The sequence below is a fragment of the Heterodontus francisci genome, chromosome 17 (genome assembly GCF_036365525.1).
Source record: "Heterodontus francisci isolate sHetFra1 chromosome 17, sHetFra1.hap1, whole genome shotgun sequence".
NCBI classification, from domain to species: Eukaryota; Metazoa; Chordata; class Chondrichthyes; order Heterodontiformes; family Heterodontidae; genus Heterodontus; species Heterodontus francisci.
The window spans coordinates 33566824-33589054 of NC_090387.1; the positions used below are offsets into that span (position 1 = coordinate 33566824).

Below are 22231 nucleotides of genomic sequence, written 5' to 3' on the forward strand. Positions count from 1 at the left end.
ACAATTTCTTCTGCAGCACCTGTGGAAGAGTCTGTCACTCTAATATTGGCCTTTATAGCCACTCCAGGTGCTGCTCCACAAACCACTGACCACCTCCAGGCGCTTACCCATTGTCTCTCGAGACAAGGAGGCCAAAGAAGAAGAAGAATCTAGTGCAGTACTCAGGAAGTGCTGTATTGTCAGGGTTTGTGTACATCAAATAAGGCAAAGATCCCTCTGTATATTCATCAAAAAGATCAAAGTAACTTATTCATCGATACCTATTATGTAAACTATTGGAGATGCATTTCGGTCATGTTGGGAATAAATTGTCCTATGACAACAGTTCCAATTGACACAATGATTGATGCCCTAATTTCCCATAAAGCTCTCATCCTTTACTTGCTTTTTTAATGTACTGAGAGCATGTAACCCCACCCTTTTGTGTTGCATTACTAGGCAGCTTTTCACTAGATGTATTTTCCTGAGAATGAATGACATACTCAACAGCATCAAGAACTAGAAACTGTCACATTATTAAGACATAGTTCTGGTTACTACTCAAACATCGGTGATAAATTTGAGCCTTTTGAGTTGGATTTAATGGCATCTTCTACTGGCAACAGTAATTGTTAGAAATTGAGTAGCAAGAAGCTTTTGTTTGCAATACCAAGCTGAATTTGAAGCTACCCGTTATTTTTATTTGCATTCCTTCTGTCAACTTATTCTCACTGCCTTCAGATTTTGCTATTGTCTCGACAAAAATCAGTGGTTTTTGGAGTTAATTATTGCTGGAAAAATACAAATAAAAGTAGCTCAGCGTCTCAGTCAATTCCCTTAACATGCAACGACCCTCTTTAGCAAAAACTGAGATGGGAGGGGGTCAATTGTTTTGATTCGAACAGGTAATCTAACCGGTTGTCCGTAGCCAGGATTGTTATGCTGCAGCGGTGGCTAGGTTCCCAAAACCTCCCCAATCTCACACACACACACATATATGTAAAGGCACCTCGGCTGACAACAAAACGTTTCTGTGACAATAAATGAGTTTCCCACTCGCTCTCTAACCTTGCGGTGGCCGCCGCCCTATGCAACAGCGGCTCCATATAATCCTCCTCCTCCTCCGCCGCCGCCTCACACATTGCCCCACTCCAGTTGCTGTCTCGCTCTCACTTCAAACCGGTTTCGCCGCTCCACACGGACAAACGGCAGCGGCCAGCGCGTGCCAATGACGCAAGCTGATACGCGCCACCTCCTCCGACTCACAGCCGTCGCTCGACTGACACTGCCATTGATCGGGAGAATCCGTTGAATATTATTCCTTCTCCTCTTGTATTTTCGATTATCCTGTTATTTTTCAGTCAAACACTTTCAGTGTTTATTTTTTATTTTGCATTCATCAGCACGATCCCTCATACTGCTATCGCGCTGCCGGTCGCCTTTGTTTCATCACTTGGGCGATTTGGAGAAAGCAAATGGCGGCGTTTCCGTGGGAACCGACTCTGTTCGGCGTGTCGCCGACGTCACACGTTTGTAGGGGCGCGATGTGATGATGCGGGCTCCGCGGTACGTCGCGGCTTGATGATGAATGTTTAGGTTGTGAAGGGTAGATCATGGCGATGTTTCGGAGTTTAGTCTCCGGCAATCAAGCTAAACAAGCGCCGGCAGCGGGGGAAAACTTGGCGGATTCGTACAGCTGCCCTATTTGTCTGGAGGTCTACCACAAGCCGGTGTCCATAGCAAGCTGCGGACATGCGTGAGTTGAACAGAGAACCCTGATTGATTGATAGATGGAGTGGTTGACCTGGGATTAGAGTCCCAGACAATGGCTGTGCGCGGCCGAGGGGAAGTTCAGGGGACGCTGTGTTTAGCAGCACCGTGCCAGGGAACTAGCAAGGAGACTGGAAGGGAAAGGTCACCAACCCCCTGAACAGGAACTTGCGGTTGTTTGTCGTGGCTTAAAGCGCGCTTTGCAGAGGTTGTTATGAAGTTCTTCTTAAAGCTCGTTTGATGGCGTCATCTTTACGGTGGGAGCCGTGATGCCGTGTCCCATGCACAGTCAGACTTTCCACTGCTTGTTGGGTCAACACAGCGATGTCATTAGTAGCTATTGGGTAGTTGCTGCTCGTGTTTTGGGGAACTATGTTCGTACGGAAAATGTTGAGTTTCTTCTGTTCAATTTAAATGTCTTCCCCTCCCCCCCCCCCCCCCCCGCAAAAAAAAATTGCAAACGCAAATTTGACTGACCACATCAAAACCCGATGTGTCGGAAAGATTTTGAAGTGCGTGGTGTTTCTAACATGTACGTGCAGATGAGTGTACTTTATTTTTCAAAATTCCATTGCCGTTTCCTCCGTCCTCAAATATATTCTGCCGATCAATGAACTTCGACACAATTAAATGCACTAAACAACATCTCGTAATTCCAAAGCTACAATGTAAACTTAACTTGCCTCCAGTTAAAGACGGTGATGTAAATAGAATACAGAATGCTTGTTGGAGCTTGCGACAAACCTTTGTGATTGATTAGCAAGGGACAAATTATAGACAAAATCAGATCTGTGAACCCCATAAATTAATACGGCGCATACTGTTTTCTGTTTTTCGCTAATGCTGCAAGCTCAGCAGAATTAGAAAAAACAAGTTTCTCAATTTAACCAGACTTGGTGCCCTCTCGGCTCTGTGCCATCCTCAATCGGAAGAAACAGTCTTAAAATGGGATGTGAAGTGCCCCAGCCAGCTATTGTAGGTTTTCTCGCCCGCCCCCGTAAACAAAAATATACAGATTGACCTACTGATGAACTCCAGGAGTCAGAGGATTAATTTAGCAAAAGAGAGTTACTGGCGAACCTTCAGTGATGATGTGTAGTAGGGAGATAAAGCAAATATTCGACCAGAGCTGTGGCACTTGAGGATAGAGAGTGGGATTTTCTTTTTTCCAAAAAAAAATTGTTAGTGGGTTTTGGTTGCTCAAAAGGGGCAAATTATTAAACCAGGACATGATCACTATTTTTGTTGAATCATCAAGTTTTGATAGCTTCTACATTCCATTTTCTGCTGGCTTGTTTACCATCAGATGCAGTATCTCCTAACTTAATGATTAATGTTAAACATGCAGAAACGTGTTAAACATGGGCGGCACCGTGGTTAGCACTGCAGCCTCACAGCTTCAGCAACCTGGGTTCAATTCTGGGTACTGCCTGTGCGGAGTTTGCAAGTTCTCCCTGTGACCGGGTGGGTTTTCGCCGGACGCTCCGGTTTCCTGCCACAGCCAAAGACTTGCAGGTTGATTGGTAAATTGGCCTTCATAAATTGCCCCTAGTATAGGTAGGTGGTAGGGGAATTGTGGAGATTAGATTAGAGATACAGCACTGAAACAGGCCCTTCGGCCCACCGAGTCTGTGCCGAACATCAACCACCCATTTATACTAATCCTACACTAATCCCATATTCCTACCAAACATCCCCACCTGTCCCTATATTTCCCTACCACCTACCTATACTAGTGACAATTTATAATGGCCAATTTACCTATCAACCTGCAAGTCTTTTGGCTTGTGGGAGGAAACCGGAGCACCCGGAGAAAACCCACGCAGACACAGGGAGAACTTGCAAACTCCACACAGGCAGTACCCGGAATCGAACCCAGGTCCCTGGAGCTGTGAGGCTGCGGTGCTAACCACTGCGCCACTGTGCCGCCGCGAATATGGGATTAATGTAGGATTAGTATAAATGGGTGGTTGATGGTTGGCACAGACTCGGTGGGCCGAAGGGCCTGTTTCAGTGCTGTATCTCTAAATAAAATAAATAAAATGTGCTGCAGGTCATGGAAAGTTATGTTGATTTTTGGTCTCAGTAAAGTGCATAGCTCATGTTGCTTTGCTCATGTCTTTTATCAAATCATTTATTCCTTCCTCTATTCTATTGTTTGTGCAGACAGAGAAAAAGAGGGGGCTTTCATTTTTGCTTTTATATATTATAGCGAAGGGAAATGTTTATTAAAACCCATTTGAATAAATATATCCCCCATTTTGCCTCCAGGCAGTTTTAAAGAAATTATCTGCATAGCTGAGGGCTTTGATACTGACATGGCCTTAAACTTGTGATACTTTTTGTATACTGGTGGTAAGTTGAATTCACAAATCATTTGTGGGGCAGTTTGGTTGGGTTCTCAAGGGTTGATTTTTTTTCATGCACATGGGAAGAGAATGTGCATTCTCTTGGGTGAAAAATTTCCAGGTGTTTTGACTGTCAAGATTGGTTATGGAGAAGATTCTTGTAGATCTCTGTGTCCCAAAGTGTGTGTTTTTAAACACAACTGTACCTCAGGGTACTGGCATTATAATCTGTTGGTATACCAACATACCAGTAAGTATACACAACATATTTAATCTTGAGTATTGCTGAAAATAGAGACATGTTGTCAAAGCTTTTCGTCTTTCACTCATCAGGACAATCCACATGAATAGCAATGTAAGGGAAAACAACAACTTTATACTGTATGAGAAGAGAGTGCTAAATCATTGGCAAGCGAACTCTGATTGGTAGAGGTGTTGCCATGCAGAATGCACCAGTTTACGGTGACTGACAGTTAACTGCCAAGCTTTGTTTGAAATTGAAACCTGACAGCTTGACTCTGGTCAACGCATTGCCCTTATTTTGTTAGCTGAAACAGGCACAATGTGTATACATGTTCTTTTAATCTGCAAAGAACAGGGTCCTCTGTATTAATATACATAGCTTCCAGTATGCGCAAACACACATTGCAGATACTAAATCACTCCCCTCAAGCATGTACACTTGTTAATTTCCTCCAACTTCATCATGTGCCACCCTTCATTACTCAGTTCATGAAAATGCACATATTCACAAATGAACATTAGAATACAATGAAGAGAGGGAAAAGTTTTTATTACTTTATTTTATCAATCTGGGTGTACAATGGCAGGCAGTATCTCTAAAGTGGGGGATCTTAACAGATAACAGGGGAGCAAAGTATGGAAGGAAAGATCACAGGACAGGTCAAAGTGGATTATTCTTGCACATCACCTCAGTAGCATTTTGATTAATTACTTCTTGACATTATAGAACTTAGAAGACCTAATGAACATTAAGTGGCGTGTTCTCAGCTGAATTTTTTAAACATTATTTCACACACAAATATATAGTCAAAATCTTCTAAACAGTTATTTTTTTCCGACTCCAGGCACCACTTGTCTATTTTGGAAAATTATGCAGAAGTTAAAGAACATGGAACTGAATAAGGAGTTCTATGTATCTGCATATGTGGAGTGAAAAATGTATTTGTTCATTCCCTGTGCCTGTAACAGAGAAACAGAAAGCAGAGTGTACTGTAAACTATATAGTATGCAGTATTTTCATATTCACTTCTTAAAGATAGGAATGTAAAAACATAATTAATTTTAACACTTCTACTATTAATCTACCTTCGGTATATTAAAATGCCCATTAAGGATGTGGAGAAAAAATTTTATTTAATAAAAATGGAAATAAATTAAACTTCAAAACCAATGTGTGTTGGTTGATCCTGTGACTGAATGGCCTTCAAGTGCAATATAACTAATGTAAGAAGCTGCAAGTGTGCACACCTGCAAGGCGACAAACAAGTTAAGAATCGGGAAGTCAATTTGAAAAATTCTGTAGGGTGTAATTATGCATATGTAATTTCTTAATTATCTTATAGAAGCTTACTAGAAGAGACTTTATTAATTGTAGTTGTAGTTTTATTGCAATATTAAACTGAAACCCATTAAAATTGGATTTCTGTGCCCAATTACATGAACTCCAACATTTGCAGTGTTTTAGTGTTTTAAACAATAGTATTCTTGGGTTAATGCTTCAACATGTATTGTGAGATCATTTTTAATACACCCACATTTCACTTGTCCAATTAGACAAAAAGTAGATAAAATAATCTGTCAGAAAAAGGACTTCTACCTTTATCTGATTATTAACTGCAGTTGCCTTAATGCAGAGAAACCAAGCATGACACAAGATGGTGAGAATGGGAGCAGAAATATCTCCATGTTGGGAATGATTAAATATAGTTGTTTCTCCTTTGTCCTAGTCAAAGATGGGTTTGACTGTTTTCTTTTGTACCTTTATTCCACTGATGTGTATGAATTTCTGGGTTGGCATGTTTATGTACCTTATTTTAAATCATGTAAAATTACACATCTGAATGTAAAAAGCATTATATAAATGCACTTGTTATTTTATATTATGACAACTCAGTGGATACTCATGGTGTATTATTGATCACCTGCCTGCAATGAATTTGGCCTAACCATCAGCCTCAAGAAAACGAACATCATGGGGCAGGATGTCAGAAATGCTCCATCCATCAATATTGGCGACCACGCTCTGGAAGTGGTTCAAGAGTTCACCTACCTAGGCTCAACTATCACCAGTAACCTGTCTCTAGATGCAGAAATCAACAAGCGCATGGGTAAGGCTTCCACTGCTATGTCCAGACTGGCCAAGAGAGTGTGGGAAAATGGCGCACTGACACGGAACACAAAAGTCCGAGTGTATCAGGCCTGTGTCCTCAGTACCTTGCTCTACGGCAGCGAGGCCTGGACAACGTATGCCAGCCAAGAGCGACGTCTCAATTCATTCCATCTTCACTGCCTTCGGAGAATCCTTGGCATCAGGTGGCAGGACTATATCTCCAACACAGAAGTCCTTGAAGCGGCCAACACCCCCAGCTTATACACACTACTGAGTCAGCGGCGCTTGAGATGGCTTGGCCATGTGAGCCGCATGGAAGATGGCAGGATCCCCAAAGACACATTGTACAGCGAGCTCGCCACTGGTATCAGACCCACCGGCCGTCCATGTCTCCGCTATAAAGACGTCTGCAAACGCGACATGAAATCGTGTGACATTGATCACAAGTCGTGGGAGTCAGTTGCCAGCATTCGCCAGAGCTGGCGGGCAGCCATAAAGGCAGGGCTAAATTGTGGCGAGTTGAAGAGACTTAGTAGTTGGCAGGAAAAAAGACAGAGGCGCAAGGGGAGAGCCAACTGTGCAACAGCCCCAACAAACAAATTTCTCTGCAGCACCTGTGGAAGAGCCTGTCACTCCAGAATTGGCCTTTATAGCCACTCCAGGCGCTGCTTCACAAACCACTGACCACCTCCAGGCGCGTATCCATTGTCTCTCGAGATAAGGAGGCCCAAAAGAAAGATTATTGATCAGTACAAATTAGGAAGTTCCCAGCTTCTACGGCTTAGCTGATCTAAGTCAGGCTGGCAAAGGAAGTACCACAGTTAGCATCAGTTATTGGAGGTAGGTAGGAAAAAGATCTAATTTAATAATCCATATTGGAAGTTTGTTTGTTTTTGCATTATCAGAAGTGTGTACACATATCACATGAGAATGGGATCGGGCTGAACTTGTGATGGCAGCATCCGTGGTCAAACGACATGCCTCTTTTCCCTTCTTAATATTTTCATTGGCTCGGAATCTATTTTTATGAAGTGCTTTGGGGCTTTTTTCTCTATTAAAGGTGCAGTATAAATGGATGTTGTATTATGCTGTCTGTGCTTGCACATGACCATTTCAGAGAGCTGCTTGCACTTGTAAAAGTACTGTAGTACTCACAGTATTATCATTTTTTTCATCTGTCCAGTAAATGATGGCAATGTCGTTTATTAAATAATTTCACTGTGTCTGCTGTAACATGGGAGAAAAATGTTTATATCGTCATTAGCTTCAAAAATCTGAGAATTGGCGAGGTCATAATGTCTCGATCAGCGTACGACAAATATAACCTCACTGGTAAGACTCAAGAATACAGATTACCTATCAATTTTGTTTACACTGATTGTCACGAATAATGCATTATATAGACTAAATTATCACAACTACATTATTGATATTGAATAATGAGGGCACACACATTGGATGTTAATGTTTGTGCAGTTACAAGTCAAGTGGGTCCTTTTTTCAAACTCTTCCTTAACAAGCTCATTGGATGTCAAGTGCACCGGGGAGGAGAATTGTAAGTATTTTGGCGAAAATACAAGAAACTGGTTTACTGAATACATCAAGATGAATGCAATTAAGGAACATGTTATTGAGAAATGGAAACAGAATCTGTTATCAGCCCATTTGAAATACTGTCATTTCAGGGTTGCAGATGCAGAATCCTGTCAAGTTTACAGTAATGGATGATTTATTGCTTGATGTGACTCATTTTTAAGCAACAAGGTCTTTGTGTAAACTTAAAATAAGATTTGGGACAAAATGGTATCTTTCTACAAAGCATTGTAATCAAATTTGAATATTGTGCACATGTTTAACATTGCCTAAAACAACAGAGGCTCCCCCATGAATGATTGCTGATGTGTCGGCATTATTGGATTAATAAGCAGGATACAAGTGTGGATGGTAGGAATGCACTGCAGAGGATAAAGTCCAGGGCTCCCAACAGTTCATCAGGTTAATATGGTATTCTCTCATGCTTGTGTATTAATCTCTAATAATTATATTTTTTACATACCTGTAACCCATTCTCCCAGAACCACAGTTCTGATTATGATAGATTCTGGATATGGCCTTACAAGTCTGATTACTGCAGTCGACATGTTGCGAAGTAGTACTTACTGAATTTCAGTTTATACCTAAGCTAACAAAGGGTCATACAGGAGCATGTTCTTGAATTAAATATATTATATTTAGTATATTTTAGTTAATAGTTGTGCTCAAAGGTCAAAGTTGCTAGTGCTGAGGATTGGGATATGTTCCTAATTCAAGCAAGCAATGCCTGCATTAACTGCGATAGGTCTACTGCAGAGAAAGGTTCCTTCTGCTGTGCTCCAACAACATGCCTTAGGCCCATCCTCAGAAGAGTGCTCTCGTTGCACAGTTTTACATTTTCTTATATTAGCAACTTCTGTGCTTACAGAAAAATTTGCATTTAAACAATGCCATTCATGATCTCAGGACATCCCAGTTGATTAAGTAGTTGTAATGTAATGTAATGTAATGTAGGGAGACGTGGCAGTCAATATTGTTGAATGCAACAATGTCCCTCAAAGCTGTGAAATGACTGACCAATTATACTGTTCTGGTAGTGTTAGCTGAGGGATAAATATTGACCAGGACACTGGGAAAACCACCTTCCTCTTTTTCGAATCATGCTTTAGGATCTGTGGGGGAAGATGGGGCCTTGGTTCACCATTTCAACCAAAAGATGACACATCTGACAGTTCAGCACTCCCTCAGTATTCACTGAATTGTCAGACTAGATTATATGACCAAGTCTCTGAAGGGGGACTTGAACCCTTGACCCTCTCTCTGACACAAAGCCAAAGCTGACACACGAATACATTTGAGTAATGTTAAAGAATGGGTTTAATGGAGATGAGAAAACTGAGTGGTCACACAGAATGGTCATCGTGAATCATGTGTAGAAATTGGCAATTTGGTGAGAGTCGGAATTCAGTGCAAAGATGGAGGGAGATGCTGCTTTTTGCTTCCAATACTTGTAGCGGTTCGTGTTGCAGGTAAAAATTTAATCTACCTATAACTTAAACTAAGACTAGAAGCTAATTAAATACTTTAACTTTAATTAATTACATGAATTAAACAAGGATATATAGGGATGGCAGGCAGGTGGTGTGCTGCAACTCCAACATGTGAAAGTTTGTGGGAGAGTGTTACAATCCCAAGACAACCATATCTACACTAAGTGTCTGCATCTCAAGGAACTTCCGCTTAGAGTTGTTGAGTGAAGTCTGAGGTATCTTGCCTCCGGGAGCGGAGCGGAGCAGACCTGTGGGGAGAACGCCAAGAGTGGAGCCTATAAATCAAACCCAAGGATCGAGGCCCAGTCTCTTACCTTCCGGGAGCGGAGCGGAGAGCAGTCAGACCTTTTCCAGCGCCCCGGAATTTTGGAAAAAAAGCCAACAGTGACGTCACAGGAGAGCTGCAAGGTGATTAATGTGATTGGTTGGTGAGTCACTGCTGTTAGGGAATAGCTCTAAATAGCTGGGTAAGTATCTCAGGTAAGAAAAGTTTAAAAGTTTATTTCAAATATAGGAGGTAGTGTTTTTTTTTAGGGAGTTCTGTAGTAACGAGGACCAGGGAAGAAGGGCCCTAGAGTAACTGATATTATTGGACATTAAGATCTTCCAGAAGGTTTAATTTAATTTAAAGGGTTAAGTCATGGCAGGAGAGCTCAAAGCCGTGGTATGCTCCTCGTGCTCCATGTTGGAAGCCGGGAACATTTCCAGTGCCCGGGACCAGCATGTGTGCAGGAAGTGTGTCCAGCTGCAGCTCCTGGAAGCCCAGGTTTCGGAGCAGGAGCAGCAGCTGGGGATACTGTGGAGTGTTCATGAGGCGGAGAGTATCGTGGATAGCACGTGTAGAGAGGTGGTCACACCGCAGGCTCAGACCCCACAGGCAGGAGGGGAATGGGTGACCACCAGGCAGAGCAGGAGGACTAGGCAGGCAGTTCAGGAATTTCCTGTGGCTATTCCCCTGCAAAACAGGTATACTGCTTTGGATACTGTTGGGGGGGAATGGCCTCTCACGGGAAAACAGCAACAGCCCAATTCGTTGCACCACGGTTGGCTCTGCTGAACAGGGGAGGAGCAAAATGTGTGGGAATGCAATAGTTATAGGGGATTCAATTGTGAGGGGAATAGATGGGCGTTTCTGTGGCCACAAAAGAGACTCCACGATGGTATGTTGCCTCCCTGGTGCTAGGGTCAAGGATGTCTCGCAGCGGTTACAGGACATTCTGGAGGGGGAGGGTGAACAGCCAGTGGTCGTGGTACACATTGGTACAAACGACATAGGTAAAAAAGAGGATGAGGTCCTAAAAGCAGAATATAGGGAGCAAGGAAGTAAGTTGAAAAGTAGGACCTCAAAGGTAGTGATCTCAGGATTACTACCGGTGCCACGTGCCAGTCAGAGTAGAAATAGCAGGATATATCGGATGAATATGTCGCTGAAGAGATGATGTGAGAGGGAGGGTTTTAGATTCCTGGGGCATTGGGACTGGTTCTGGGGGAGGTGGGACCAGTACAAACTGGACAGGTTACACCTGGGCAGGACTGGGACTGATGTCCTCGGGGGAGTATTTGTTAGAGTGGTTGGGGAGGGTTTAAGCTAAAATGGCAGGGGGATGGAAACCTTTGCAAGGAGTCAGGAGAGGGGATCAAAGACAAGAACAAAAGACAGTAAGGAGAATAAGAAAAGTGATAGGCAGAGAAATCAAGGGCCAGAATCAAACAGGGCCACAGTGAAAAATAATGGGAAGGGGCCAAGTAATGTTAAAAATACAAGCCTTAAGGCTTTGTGCCTTAACGCGCGGAGCATTTGCAATAAAATGGATGAATTAATCGCGCAAATTGATGTAAACAGGTATGATATAGATGGGATTACGGAGACATGGCTGCAAGGTGACCAGGGATGGGAAATGAACATCCAGGGATATTCAGTATTTCGGAAGGACAGACAAAAAGCAAAAGGTGGTGGAGTTGCATTGCTGGTTAAAGAGGAAATTAACGCAATAGTGAGGAAAGATATTAGCTCTGACGATGTGGAATCTGTATGGGTAGAGCTGAGAAACACTAAGGGGCAAGAAATGTTAGTGGGGGTTGTATATAGACCCCCAAACTGTAGTGGTGATGTTGGGAATGGCATTAAACAGGAAATTAGAGATGCATGCAATAAAGGAACATCTGTAAATTATGGGTGATTTTTAATCTGCATATAGATTGGGCAAATCAAATTAGTCACAATACCGCAGAGGAGGAATTCTTGGAGTGTATGCGGGATGGTTTTCTGGACCAATACGTTGAGGAATCAACTAGAGAACAGGCCATCCTAGACTGGGTATTGTGTAATGAGAGAGGAATAATTGACAATCTAGTGGTACCAGACCCCTTGGGAATGAGCGACCATAATATGATAGAATTCTTCAAGATGGAGCGTGACGTAGTTGATTCTGAGACAAGGGTCCTGAATCTTAGTAAAGGAAACTACGCAGGTATGAGGCGCAGGTTGACCATGACGGATTGGGAAACGTTACTTAAAGGGTTGACGGTGGATAGGCAATGCAAACATTTAAAGAGCACATGGATGAATTGCAACAATTGTTTATCCCTGTCTGGCGCAAAAGTAAAACGGGATAAGTAGCCAAACCATGGCTTACAAGGGAAATTAGAGAAAGCATTAGATCCAAGGAAGAGGCATATAAATTTGCCAGGAAAAACAACAGACCTGAGGATTGAGAATAGTTCAGAATTCAGCAAAGGAGGACCAAGGGATTGATTAAGAAGGGGAAAATAGAGTACGAGAGCAAGCTTGTGGGGAACATAAAAACTGACTGTAAAAGTTTCTATAGGTATGTGAAGAGAAAAAGGTTGGTGAAGACAACTGTAGGTCCCTTACAGTCAGAAACATGGGAATTTATTATGGGGAATAAAGAAATGGCTGACCAACTAAATGCATACTTTGGTTCTGTTCATAAAGGAGGACACAAATATCATACCAGAAATGTTGGGGAACACGGCTTAGTGAGAGAGAGGAACTGAAAGAAATCAGTATTAGTAAAGAAATGGTGTTGGGGAAATTGATGGGATTGAAGGCCGATAAATCTCCAGGGCCTGATGGTATGCATCCCAGAGTACTTAAGGAAGTGGCCCTAGAAATAGTGGATGCATTGGTGGCCATCTTCCAAGATTCTATAGACTCTGGAACAGTTCCTACAGATTGGAGGGTAGCTAATGTAACCCCACTATTTAAAAAGGGAGGTAGAGAGAAAGCAGGGAATTATAGACCAGTCAGCCTGACGTTGGTAGTGGGGAAAATGCTTGAGTCCATTATCAAAGATTTTATAGCAGAGCACTTCGAGAACAGTGGTAGAATCGGGCAGACTCAGCATGGATTTACGAAAGGGAAATCATGCTTGACAAATCTACTACAATTCTTCGAGGATGTAACTAGTAGAGTTGATGAGGGGGAGCCAGTGGATGTGGTTTATTTGGACTTTCAAAGGCTTTCGACAAAGTCCCACATAAGAGATTAGCATGTAAAATTAAACCACATGGGATTGGGCGTAGTGTATTGCAATGGATAGAAAATTGGTTGGCGGACAGGAAACAAAGAGTAGGGATAAATGGGTCTTTTTCAGAATGGCAGGCAGTGACTGGTGGGGTACCGCAGGGATCGGTGCTAGGACCCCAGCTATTCACAATATACATTAATGATTTAGATGAGGGAACTAAATGTAATATCTCCAAATTTGCAGATGACACAAAATTGGGTGGGAGGGCGAGTTGTGAGGAGGATGCAGAGAGGCTTCAGGGTGATTTGGACAAGTTGAGTGAGTGGGCTAATGCATGGCAGATGCAGTATAATGTGGATAAATGTGAGGTTATCCACTTTGGTAGCAAAAACAGGAAGGCAGATTATTATCTGAATGGCTATAAACTGAGAGAGGGGAATATGCAATGAGACCTGGGTGTTCTCATACACCAGTCGTTGAAGGTAAGCAAGCAGGTGCAACAGGCGGTAAAAAAGGCAAATGGTATGTTGACCTTCATAGCGAGAGGATTCGAGTACAGGAGCAGGGATTATACAAGGTGCAATTATACAGGGCCTTGGTGAGGCCACACCTGGAATATTGTGTGCAGTTTTGGTCTCCTTATCTGAGGATGGATGTTCTTGCTATAGAGGGAGTGCAGCAAAGGTTTACCAGACTGATTCCTGGGATGGCGGGACTGACGTATGAGGAGAGATTGAGTCAGTTAGGATGATATTCGCTGGAGTTCAGAAGAGTGAGGGGGAATCTCATAGAAACCTATAAAATTCTAACAGGACTTGACAGGGTAGAAGCAGGAAGGATGTTCCCGATGGTGGGGAGTCCAGAACCAGGGGTCATACTCTAAGGATACAGGGTAAACTTTTCAGGACTGAGATGAGGAGAAATTTCTTCACCCAGAGAGTGATGAGCCTGTGGAATTTGCTACCACAGAAAGCAGTTGAGGCCAAAACATTGTATGTTTTCATAAAGGAGTTAGATATAGCTCTTGGGTCTAAAGGGATCAAAGGGTATGAGGCGAAAGCCGGATCAGCCTACTGAGTTGGATGATCAGCCATAATCATAATGAATGGCGGAGCAGGCTCAAAGGGCCAAATGGCCTACTCCTCCTATTTTCTATGTTTCTATGTATGGGACATTGGGGTTTGGGGGGGTAGGAGTGCGGGTAGAGTGGGGGATGTTTGATCCAGGAGGCAATCACATCCATTATATTAGGAAGTCGTACAGATCTGGTAGCAGCCTTGCAATTTTCCCTTATTCAGCAAGTATGAGCTTCTTGCTGTCAGTCTGGATGAGGACAAAATCTGCAGATTGGATGAGCAAACTGACCATGGCACTGTGAGACAGGAGGCCATTCATGTTCGTAGTGGTAGAGGGCAGTATAGTCAGGGCATAGATACTGTTATCTGCAGCTGTGTCTGGGACTCCTAAAGATTGTGTTGCCTATCCAGTGCCAGGGTTAAGGATATCTCTTTGCCCTGGAGAAGAACTTGGAGTGGGAGGGAGGGCATCCTGTTGTCATAGTCCATGTAGGAACCAGCGACACAGGTAGAGCAAGGAATGTGGTTCCGCTGAGGGAGTTTGAGGAGCTAGGGTCCAAATTAATAAGCAGAACCTCAAAGGTAATAATCTCTGGATTACTACTTGAGCCACATGCAAATTGGTATAGGGTGAAACAGATTAGTAAGTTGAATGCATGGCTCAAAGACTGGAGTGGGAGACAGGGGTTTTGATTCATGGGGCATTGGTACCAGTATTAGGGAAAGAAGGATCTATTCTGTGATTCTACTTAAACTAGGCTGGGGCCAGTGTATTGGTGACTCGAATAACTAGGGCTTTAAACTGAAAAGGAGCGTAGGAAGGGAGGATTCAGGTGGGAGGAAATTTATACATCTAAAGAGAAATGTCCAAGGCCCTGGAGCAATGTAAGAATTTAGATAACGATAACAGAAAGGGACAAAGAGTTTAACACTAATAGTATATCAGTGAATAAGGTCAATTCAGGGGAAAATGATAAAATTAATGGTGCTTTATCTGACTGCATGAAACATTTGTCATAAAACAGACAAATTAATGGCACAAATGGAGATAAATGAGTTTGCTTGAATAGCCATTACAGAGACGTCGTTGCATGGTGACCAAGGTAGGAACTAAATATTGACATTTTGAAAAGACAGACTAAGTGGAAAAGGAGGTAGTGGGGCATGGGGAGTCCTGATGATAAAGGATGATGTAACGATAGTAGTGAGGTAAGATCCTGGTTCAGAAGAACAGGAAGTAGAATCAGTATGTGTGGAGATAAGAAGCAATGACAGAAAATACTGGTAGAGGTAGTTTATAGGCCCCCTAACAGTAGCTATACTGTTGGACAGAGTATTAATTACGAAATAAGAGGAGCTTGTAACAAAGGCAATGCAATAATCGGGGGGGTTTTAATCTTCGTATAGACTGGAAAAATCAAAGTGACAAAAGTAGTTTGAACGACAAGTTCATGGAGTGCATTTGAGACAATTTCCTAGAGCAATATGTGAGGGAACCAACCAGGGACGGGGATATTTTAGATCTTGTCTTGTGTAATGAGACGGGGTTAATTAGTAATCTCATAGTAGGAGATGCTCCAGGGAACTGTGTTCATAATATGATAGAATTTCACATTGAGTTCGAGAAGGACTTGCAGAAGTCTGTAACTGGAGTATTAAACTTAAATACAGCCAATTACATAGGTATTGGGGTGAGTTGACTGAGGCAGATTAGGAAATTAGATGAAAAGGTATGATGGTAGATAAACAATGGCAATCATTTAAAAAAAAATATTTATAATTCTCAATAAATATACATTCCATTGAGAAATAAAAACTCCACTGGGAAGGTGATTCATCCCTGACTAAGCAGGTTAAGGACAGTATGAGGTGAAAAGAAGAGGCTAATAATATTGCCAAGAAGAGTAGTAAGCCCAAGAGTTGGGAGAGTCTTAGAAACCAGCAAAGGATAATCAAAAAATTGATAAAGTGAAAAAACAGAATGAGAGTAAACTAGCAAGAAATATAAAAACATATTTTAAGAACTCCTACAAGTATGTAAAAAGGAAGAGCGTAGTGAAAGTAAACATTGATCCCTTAGAGGCTGAGACAGGAGAAATTATATTGGGAAATAAGGAAATAACATGTTAAAGAAATATTTTGTGTCCGTCTTCACAGTGGAAGACGCAAAAAACACACCAGAAATACTGGTGAACCAAAGGTCTACTAAGAGTGATGAACTTGAAGTAAATAATATTAGTAAAGAAAAAAAGTACTGGAGAAATTAATGGGACTGAAAACTGACAAATCCTCTGGATCTGATGCCTACATCGTAGGGTTATAAAAGAGGTGGCTGCAAAGATAGTGGTTGCAGTGGTTATGATCTTCCAAAATTCACTAGATTCTGGAACAATCCCAGTGGATTGCAAGGTAGCAAATGGAATGCCACTATTCAAGAAAGGAGGGAGAAAGAAAACTGGTAACTAAAGGCCAGTTAGCCTGACATCAGTCATCGGGAAATTGCTGGAATTTTATTATTAAGGAAGTGGGCATTTAGAAAATCGTAATATGATTAGGCAGTGTCAACATGGTTTTCACAGAATCACAGAATAATACAGTGCAGAAGAGGCCCTTCGGCCCATTGAGTCTGTACCGATGCATTAAAGACACCTGACCTGTCTACCTAATCCCATTTGCCAGCACTTAGCCCATAGCCTTGAATGTTATGACGTGCCAAGTGCTCATCCAGGTACTTTTTAAAGGATGCGAGGCAACCCGCCTCTACCACACTCCCAGGCAGGGCATTCCAGACCGTCACCACCCTCTGGGTAAAAAAGTTCTTCCTCAAATCCCCCTTAAACCTCCCGCCCCTCACCTTAAACTTGTGACCCCTTGTAACTGACCCTTCAACTAAGGGGAACAGCTGCTCCCTATCCACCCTGTCTATGCCCCTCATAATCTTGTACACCTCGATCAGGTCACCCCTCAGTCTTCTCTGCTCCAGCGAAAACAACCCAAGCCTATCCAACCTCTCTTCGTAGCTTAAATGTTCCATCCTAGGCAACATCCTGGTGAATTGCCTCTGCACCCCCTCCAATGCAATCACATCCTTCCTATAATGTGGCGACCAGAATTGCACACACTACTCCAGCTGTGGCCTTACCAAAGTTCTGTACAACTCCAACATGACCTCCCTGCTTTTGTAATCTATGCCTCGATTGATAAAGGCAAGTGTTCCATATGCCTTTTTCACCATCCTATTAACCTGCCCTGCTGCCTTCAAAGATCTATGGACAAACACGCCAAGGTCCCTTTGTTCCTCAGAACTTCCCAGTGTCAGGCCATTCATTGAATACTTCCGTGTCACATTACTCATTCCAAAGTGTATCACCTCACACTTTTCAGTGTTAAATTCCATCTGCCACTTTTCTGCCCATTTGACCATCCCGTCTATATCTTCCTGTAACCTAAAACACTCCACCTCACTCTTAACCACTCAGCCAATCTTTGTGTCATCCGTGAACTTACTGATCCTACCCCCCCACATAGTCATCTATGTCATTTATATAAATGACAAACAGTAGGGGACCCAGCACAGATCCCTGTGGTACGCCACTGGACACTGGCTTCCAGTCACTAAAACAGCCGTCTGTCATCACTCTCTGTCTCCTACAGCTAAGCCAATTTTGAATCCACCTTATCAAGTTACCTTGTATCCCATGTGGATTTGCTTTCTTGATAAGTCTCCCATGTGGAACCTTGTCAAAGGCTTTGCTGAAATCCATGTAAACTACATCAACTGCACTACCCTTATCTACACACCTGGTCACATGCTCAAAAAACTCAATCAAATTTGTTCGGCATGACCTCCCTCTGATAAAGCCATGTTGACTATTCCTGATCAAATTTTGCCTCTCCAAGTGGAGATAGATTCTCTCCTTCAGAATTTTCTCCAATAGTTTCCCTACCACTGACGTGAGACTCACTGGTCTGTCGTTCCCTGGCTTATCTCTACAAACTTTCTTAAATAGTGGGACCACATTAGCTGTTCTCCAGTCCTCTGGCACCTCCCCCGTGGCCAGAGAGGAATTAAAAATTAGGGTCAGAGCCCCTGCAATCTCCACCCTCGCCTCCCACAGAATCCTGGGACACAAATCGTCCGGACCTGGAGATTTGTCCACTTTTAAGCCTTCCAAAACCTCCAATACCTTGCCACTCCCTATGACAATTTGCTCAAGAACCTCACAGTCTCTCTGTCCAAATTCCATATCTACATCCTCATTCTCTTGGGTGAATACAGATGTGAAGTATTCATTCAACACCCTACCAATGTCTTCTGGCTCCACCCACAAATTTCCCCCTTGGTCCCTAATGGGTCCTACTCTTTCCCTGGTTATCCTCTTCCCATTGATATACTTATAGAATATCTTGGGATTTTCCCTACTTTTACCAGCCAGTGCTTTCTCATATCCCCTCTTTGATCTCCTAATTGCTTTCTTAAGCTCCATCCTACACTTTCTGTACTCCACTAATGCTTCCATTGATTTGCTCTCCTTGTATTTGCTAAAAGCCTCTCTTTTCCTTCTCATCGTACCCTGAATGTTTCTGGTCATCGATGGTTCTCTGGGCTTGTTGCTCCTACCTATTACCCTAGAGGGAACATGTTGGGCCTGTACCCTCCCCATTTCCTTTTTGAATGCCCCCCACTGCTCTTCTGTAGATTTCCCAACAAGTAACTCTTTCCAGTCTACCTTGGCCAGATCTTGCCTTATTTTACTAAAATTTGCTCTCCCCAATCTAAAACCTTCTTTTGCAACTTGTCTATTTCTTTCTCCATAACAAGCTTCAACTGTACCATGTTATGGTCGCTATCACCAAAATGCACCCCCACCAACACATCAACCACCTGTCCGGCTTCATTCCCCAGAATTAGGTCCAGCACTGCACCCTCCCTTGTTGGGTCCTCTACATATTGAGCTAAAAAGTTTTATGAAAGGGAAATCATGTTTAACAAATCTATTACAGTTTTTTGAGGATGTAACTAGCAGTGTTGATAAAGGTGAACCAGTGGATGGAGTATATTTGGATTTTCAAAAGGCATTTGATAAGGTGCCATACAAAAGGTTGTTGCGCCAGATAAGTGCTCATGGGGTTGGAGGTAATATAACAGCATGGATAGAGGATTGTTTTCTGTCCTTTTAACCCAAATAAGAATAAATGAGTCATTTTCTGGTTGGCAGGCTGTTATTCATGCAATGCCACTCAAATCAGTGCTGGGACCTCAGCTTTTACAGTCTATATTTATGACTTAGATAATGCGATGGATTGTAATGTATCCAGGTTTGCTAACAATACGAAGCTAGGTGGGACAGTAAGCTGTGAAGAGGGCACAAAGAGGCTGCAAAGGGTTATAGATAAGTGAGTAGGCAGGAAGATGGACTATAATGTGGGGAAATGTGAGGTTATGCATTTTGGAAGGAAAAATAGAAAAAATATATTTTAAATGGTGAGAAACTTAAATGTTAAGAGGGATTTGTACATGAAACATAGAAGATTAGCATTCAGGTACAGCAAGCAATTAGGAAAGTAAATGGTATGTTAGCCTTTATTGCAAGTGGGTTGGAGTACAAGAGTGAGGAAGTCTTGCTGTAATTGTACAGGGCTTTGGTGAGACTGCACCTGGAGAACTGTGAACAGTTTTGGTCTCTGTACCTAAGGAAGGATATACTTGCCTTAGAGGGGCAACGAAGGTTCACTATATTGATTCCTGGAATGAGAGGATTTTCCTATGAGGAGAGATTGAGTAGAATGTGCTAATACTCTGGAGTTTAGAAGAATGAGAGGTGATCTCATTGAAGCATTTAAGATTCTGAGAGGGCTTGATAGGTTAGATGCCAAGAGGCTTTTTTTCCCCAAGCTAGAGAATCTAGAACTAGAAAGCATAGTTTCAGGGTTAAGGGACAGCCATTTCAAACGGAGATGAGAAATTTCTTCATTTGAGTGTTGTGAATCTTTGGAATTCTCTACCCCAGAAGACAGTGGATGCTCAGTTGTTGAGTATGTCAAGACTGAGATGGATAAATTTTTGAACTCGAAGGAAAACAAGGGACATGAGAATCGGGCAGGAAAGTGGAGTTGAGGTCAAAGATCAGCCATGAGCTTATTGAATGCCAGAACAAGCATGAGGGACCATTTGGCCTGTTCCTGCCCCTATTTCTTATGTTATGTTCTTTTACATCTATTGTAATGTTATCCAAAGCTAAACTCCTAATCTGTGAAGCTTCTATCTGCATGACTTTATTCAAGTTGCTGAAATTTTTTTTTAGTGATCATAAGACATTTAATATGATATTCAGTGTTTCAAAGTTAGCTATAACCTGAATCATGGAAACGTCTTTTAAAGCAGAAAAATTTAACTGAGATCAATATCATTTTAAAGCAGTCCCATGGCTCTGATATGAACATATTCAATCGATTGACATAGATATCATAAATGTGTTTTATTTTCAGTGCATAACAAATATGTTTCATTTTCAGTGAAGTCTGTAATGATTAACTATGACAAAACTGCTATCCATTCTGTTGTTATGTGTACACTACAGTCATTATACCGGTAACTGAGATAAATGATAACTACGATGCAATCTCTGCGGATGACTTTTGTTGAATTATTGGAAGTACCAGTAATAAATCAACTATGAACTGGAGAGAACTACGAGTTTAGAAACTGTCAAAATGAAGTTATTGTCCGCGACATCATTACAATTGCACTTCATAAATCCCAAATACGGAGCTATTGACCCCTCCAATAAGCCACAGTACTTTTTCAGCCATTGATCTGCTTAATCACTCCTTCATATCCGCCATTAATGCCCTCGTACGTGACAAACCTTTACTCGCCCATTCTGATTTTCCCTGGTATGGCCGCAATCTTCACTCCCTTAAGCCCAAGTGGTGCAGACTTGAACATATCTGCTGTACAACTGGTTTAGCCATCCATCCATTTAGCCAGATCTGATTGCATTACATCAAGCGCTATCGAGCCGCTCTGTTCTCTGCCGGAGAGCAACAATGACTCTGCATTTTTTCTTCACAATCAATCAGTTCCTTAAACCCCTCTCCCATCCCCCTCCATACTCGCCTCTATCAACTTTTTTTATGCACTCCATATGATATCAAGAAACGGCTGAAGGCACGGGATACTGCAATGGCTATGGGCCCTGACAACATTCCAGCAATAGTGCTGAAGACTTGTGCTCCAGAACTAGCTGCGCCCCTAGCCAAGCTGCTCCAGTGCAGCTACAATACTGGCATCTACCTGGCAATGTGGAAAATTACCTAGGTATGTGTTGTGCACAAAAAGCAGGACAAATCCAATCCGGCTGGTTACCGCCCCATCAGTCTGCTTCCAATCAACAACAAAGTGATGGAAGGAGCCATCGACAGTGCTATCAAAAGGCATTTGCTCAGCAATAACCTGCTTAGTGACGCTTAGTTTGGGTTCCTCCAGGACCATTCAGCTCCTGACCTCATTACAGCCTTGATTCAAACATGGACAAAAGAGCTGAACTCCAGAGGCAAGGTGAGAGTGACTACCCTTGACAGCAAGGCAGCATTTGACCGAGTATGGCATCAAGGAGCGCTAGGAAAACTGGAGTCTATGGGAATTGGGAAAAACTGTCCGCTGGTTGAAGTCATACCTCGCACAAAGGAAGATGGTTGTGGTTGTTGGAGGTCAGTCATTTCAGTCCCAGGACATTACGGCAGGAGTTTCTCAGGGGAGTGTCCTAGGCCCAACCATCTTCAGCTGCTTTATCAATGATCTTCCCTCCATCATAAGGTCAGAAGTGGGGATTTTCGCTGATGATTGCACAATGTTCAGCACCACGCGACTCCTCAGATACTGAAGCAGCCCATGTCCATGTGCAGCAACATCCAGGCTTGGGCTGATGTGTGGCACGAATGTTACTTGCCACTTAAGTGCCAGGCAATGACCATCTCATTGACCATCTCAAACAAGAGAGAATCTAACCACCTTCCCTTGACGTTCAAGGGCATTACCATCGCTGAATCCCCCCACTATCAACATCCTGGGGGTCACCATTAACGAGAAACTGAACTGGAACAGCCACATAAATGCTGTAACTACAAG

At 42.6% G+C, this 22231-nt stretch overlaps 2 protein-coding genes across 3 annotated transcripts in view; one reads left to right on the forward strand and one right to left on the reverse strand.

Moving 5' to 3' along the window:
• ctu2 (cytosolic thiouridylase subunit 2 homolog (S. pombe)) overlaps positions 1 to 1474 on the reverse strand; it is a 50116-nt gene extending 48642 nt beyond the window's left edge. Inside the window, exon 1 of one of the 2 annotated variants that reach the window (XM_068049239.1) lies at positions 1048 to 1474. In XM_068049239.1, coding sequence (XP_067905340.1) covers positions 1048 to 1121 — 74 coding nt within the window. In that variant the 5' untranslated portion in view covers positions 1122 to 1474. The remainder of the gene's footprint in view (positions 1 to 1047) is intronic. The other variant, XM_068049240.1, reaches the window with a different exon arrangement.
• Positions 1475 to 1567: 93 nt separating this feature from the next.
• Positions 1568 to 22231, forward strand: part of LOC137378821 (E3 ubiquitin-protein ligase RNF166) — an 86755-nt gene continuing 66091 nt past the window's right edge. The window contains exon 1 of the mRNA XM_068049241.1: positions 1568 to 1735. Coding sequence (XP_067905342.1) covers positions 1593 to 1735 — 143 coding nt within the window. The 5' untranslated portion in view covers positions 1568 to 1592. The remainder of the gene's footprint in view (positions 1736 to 22231) is intronic.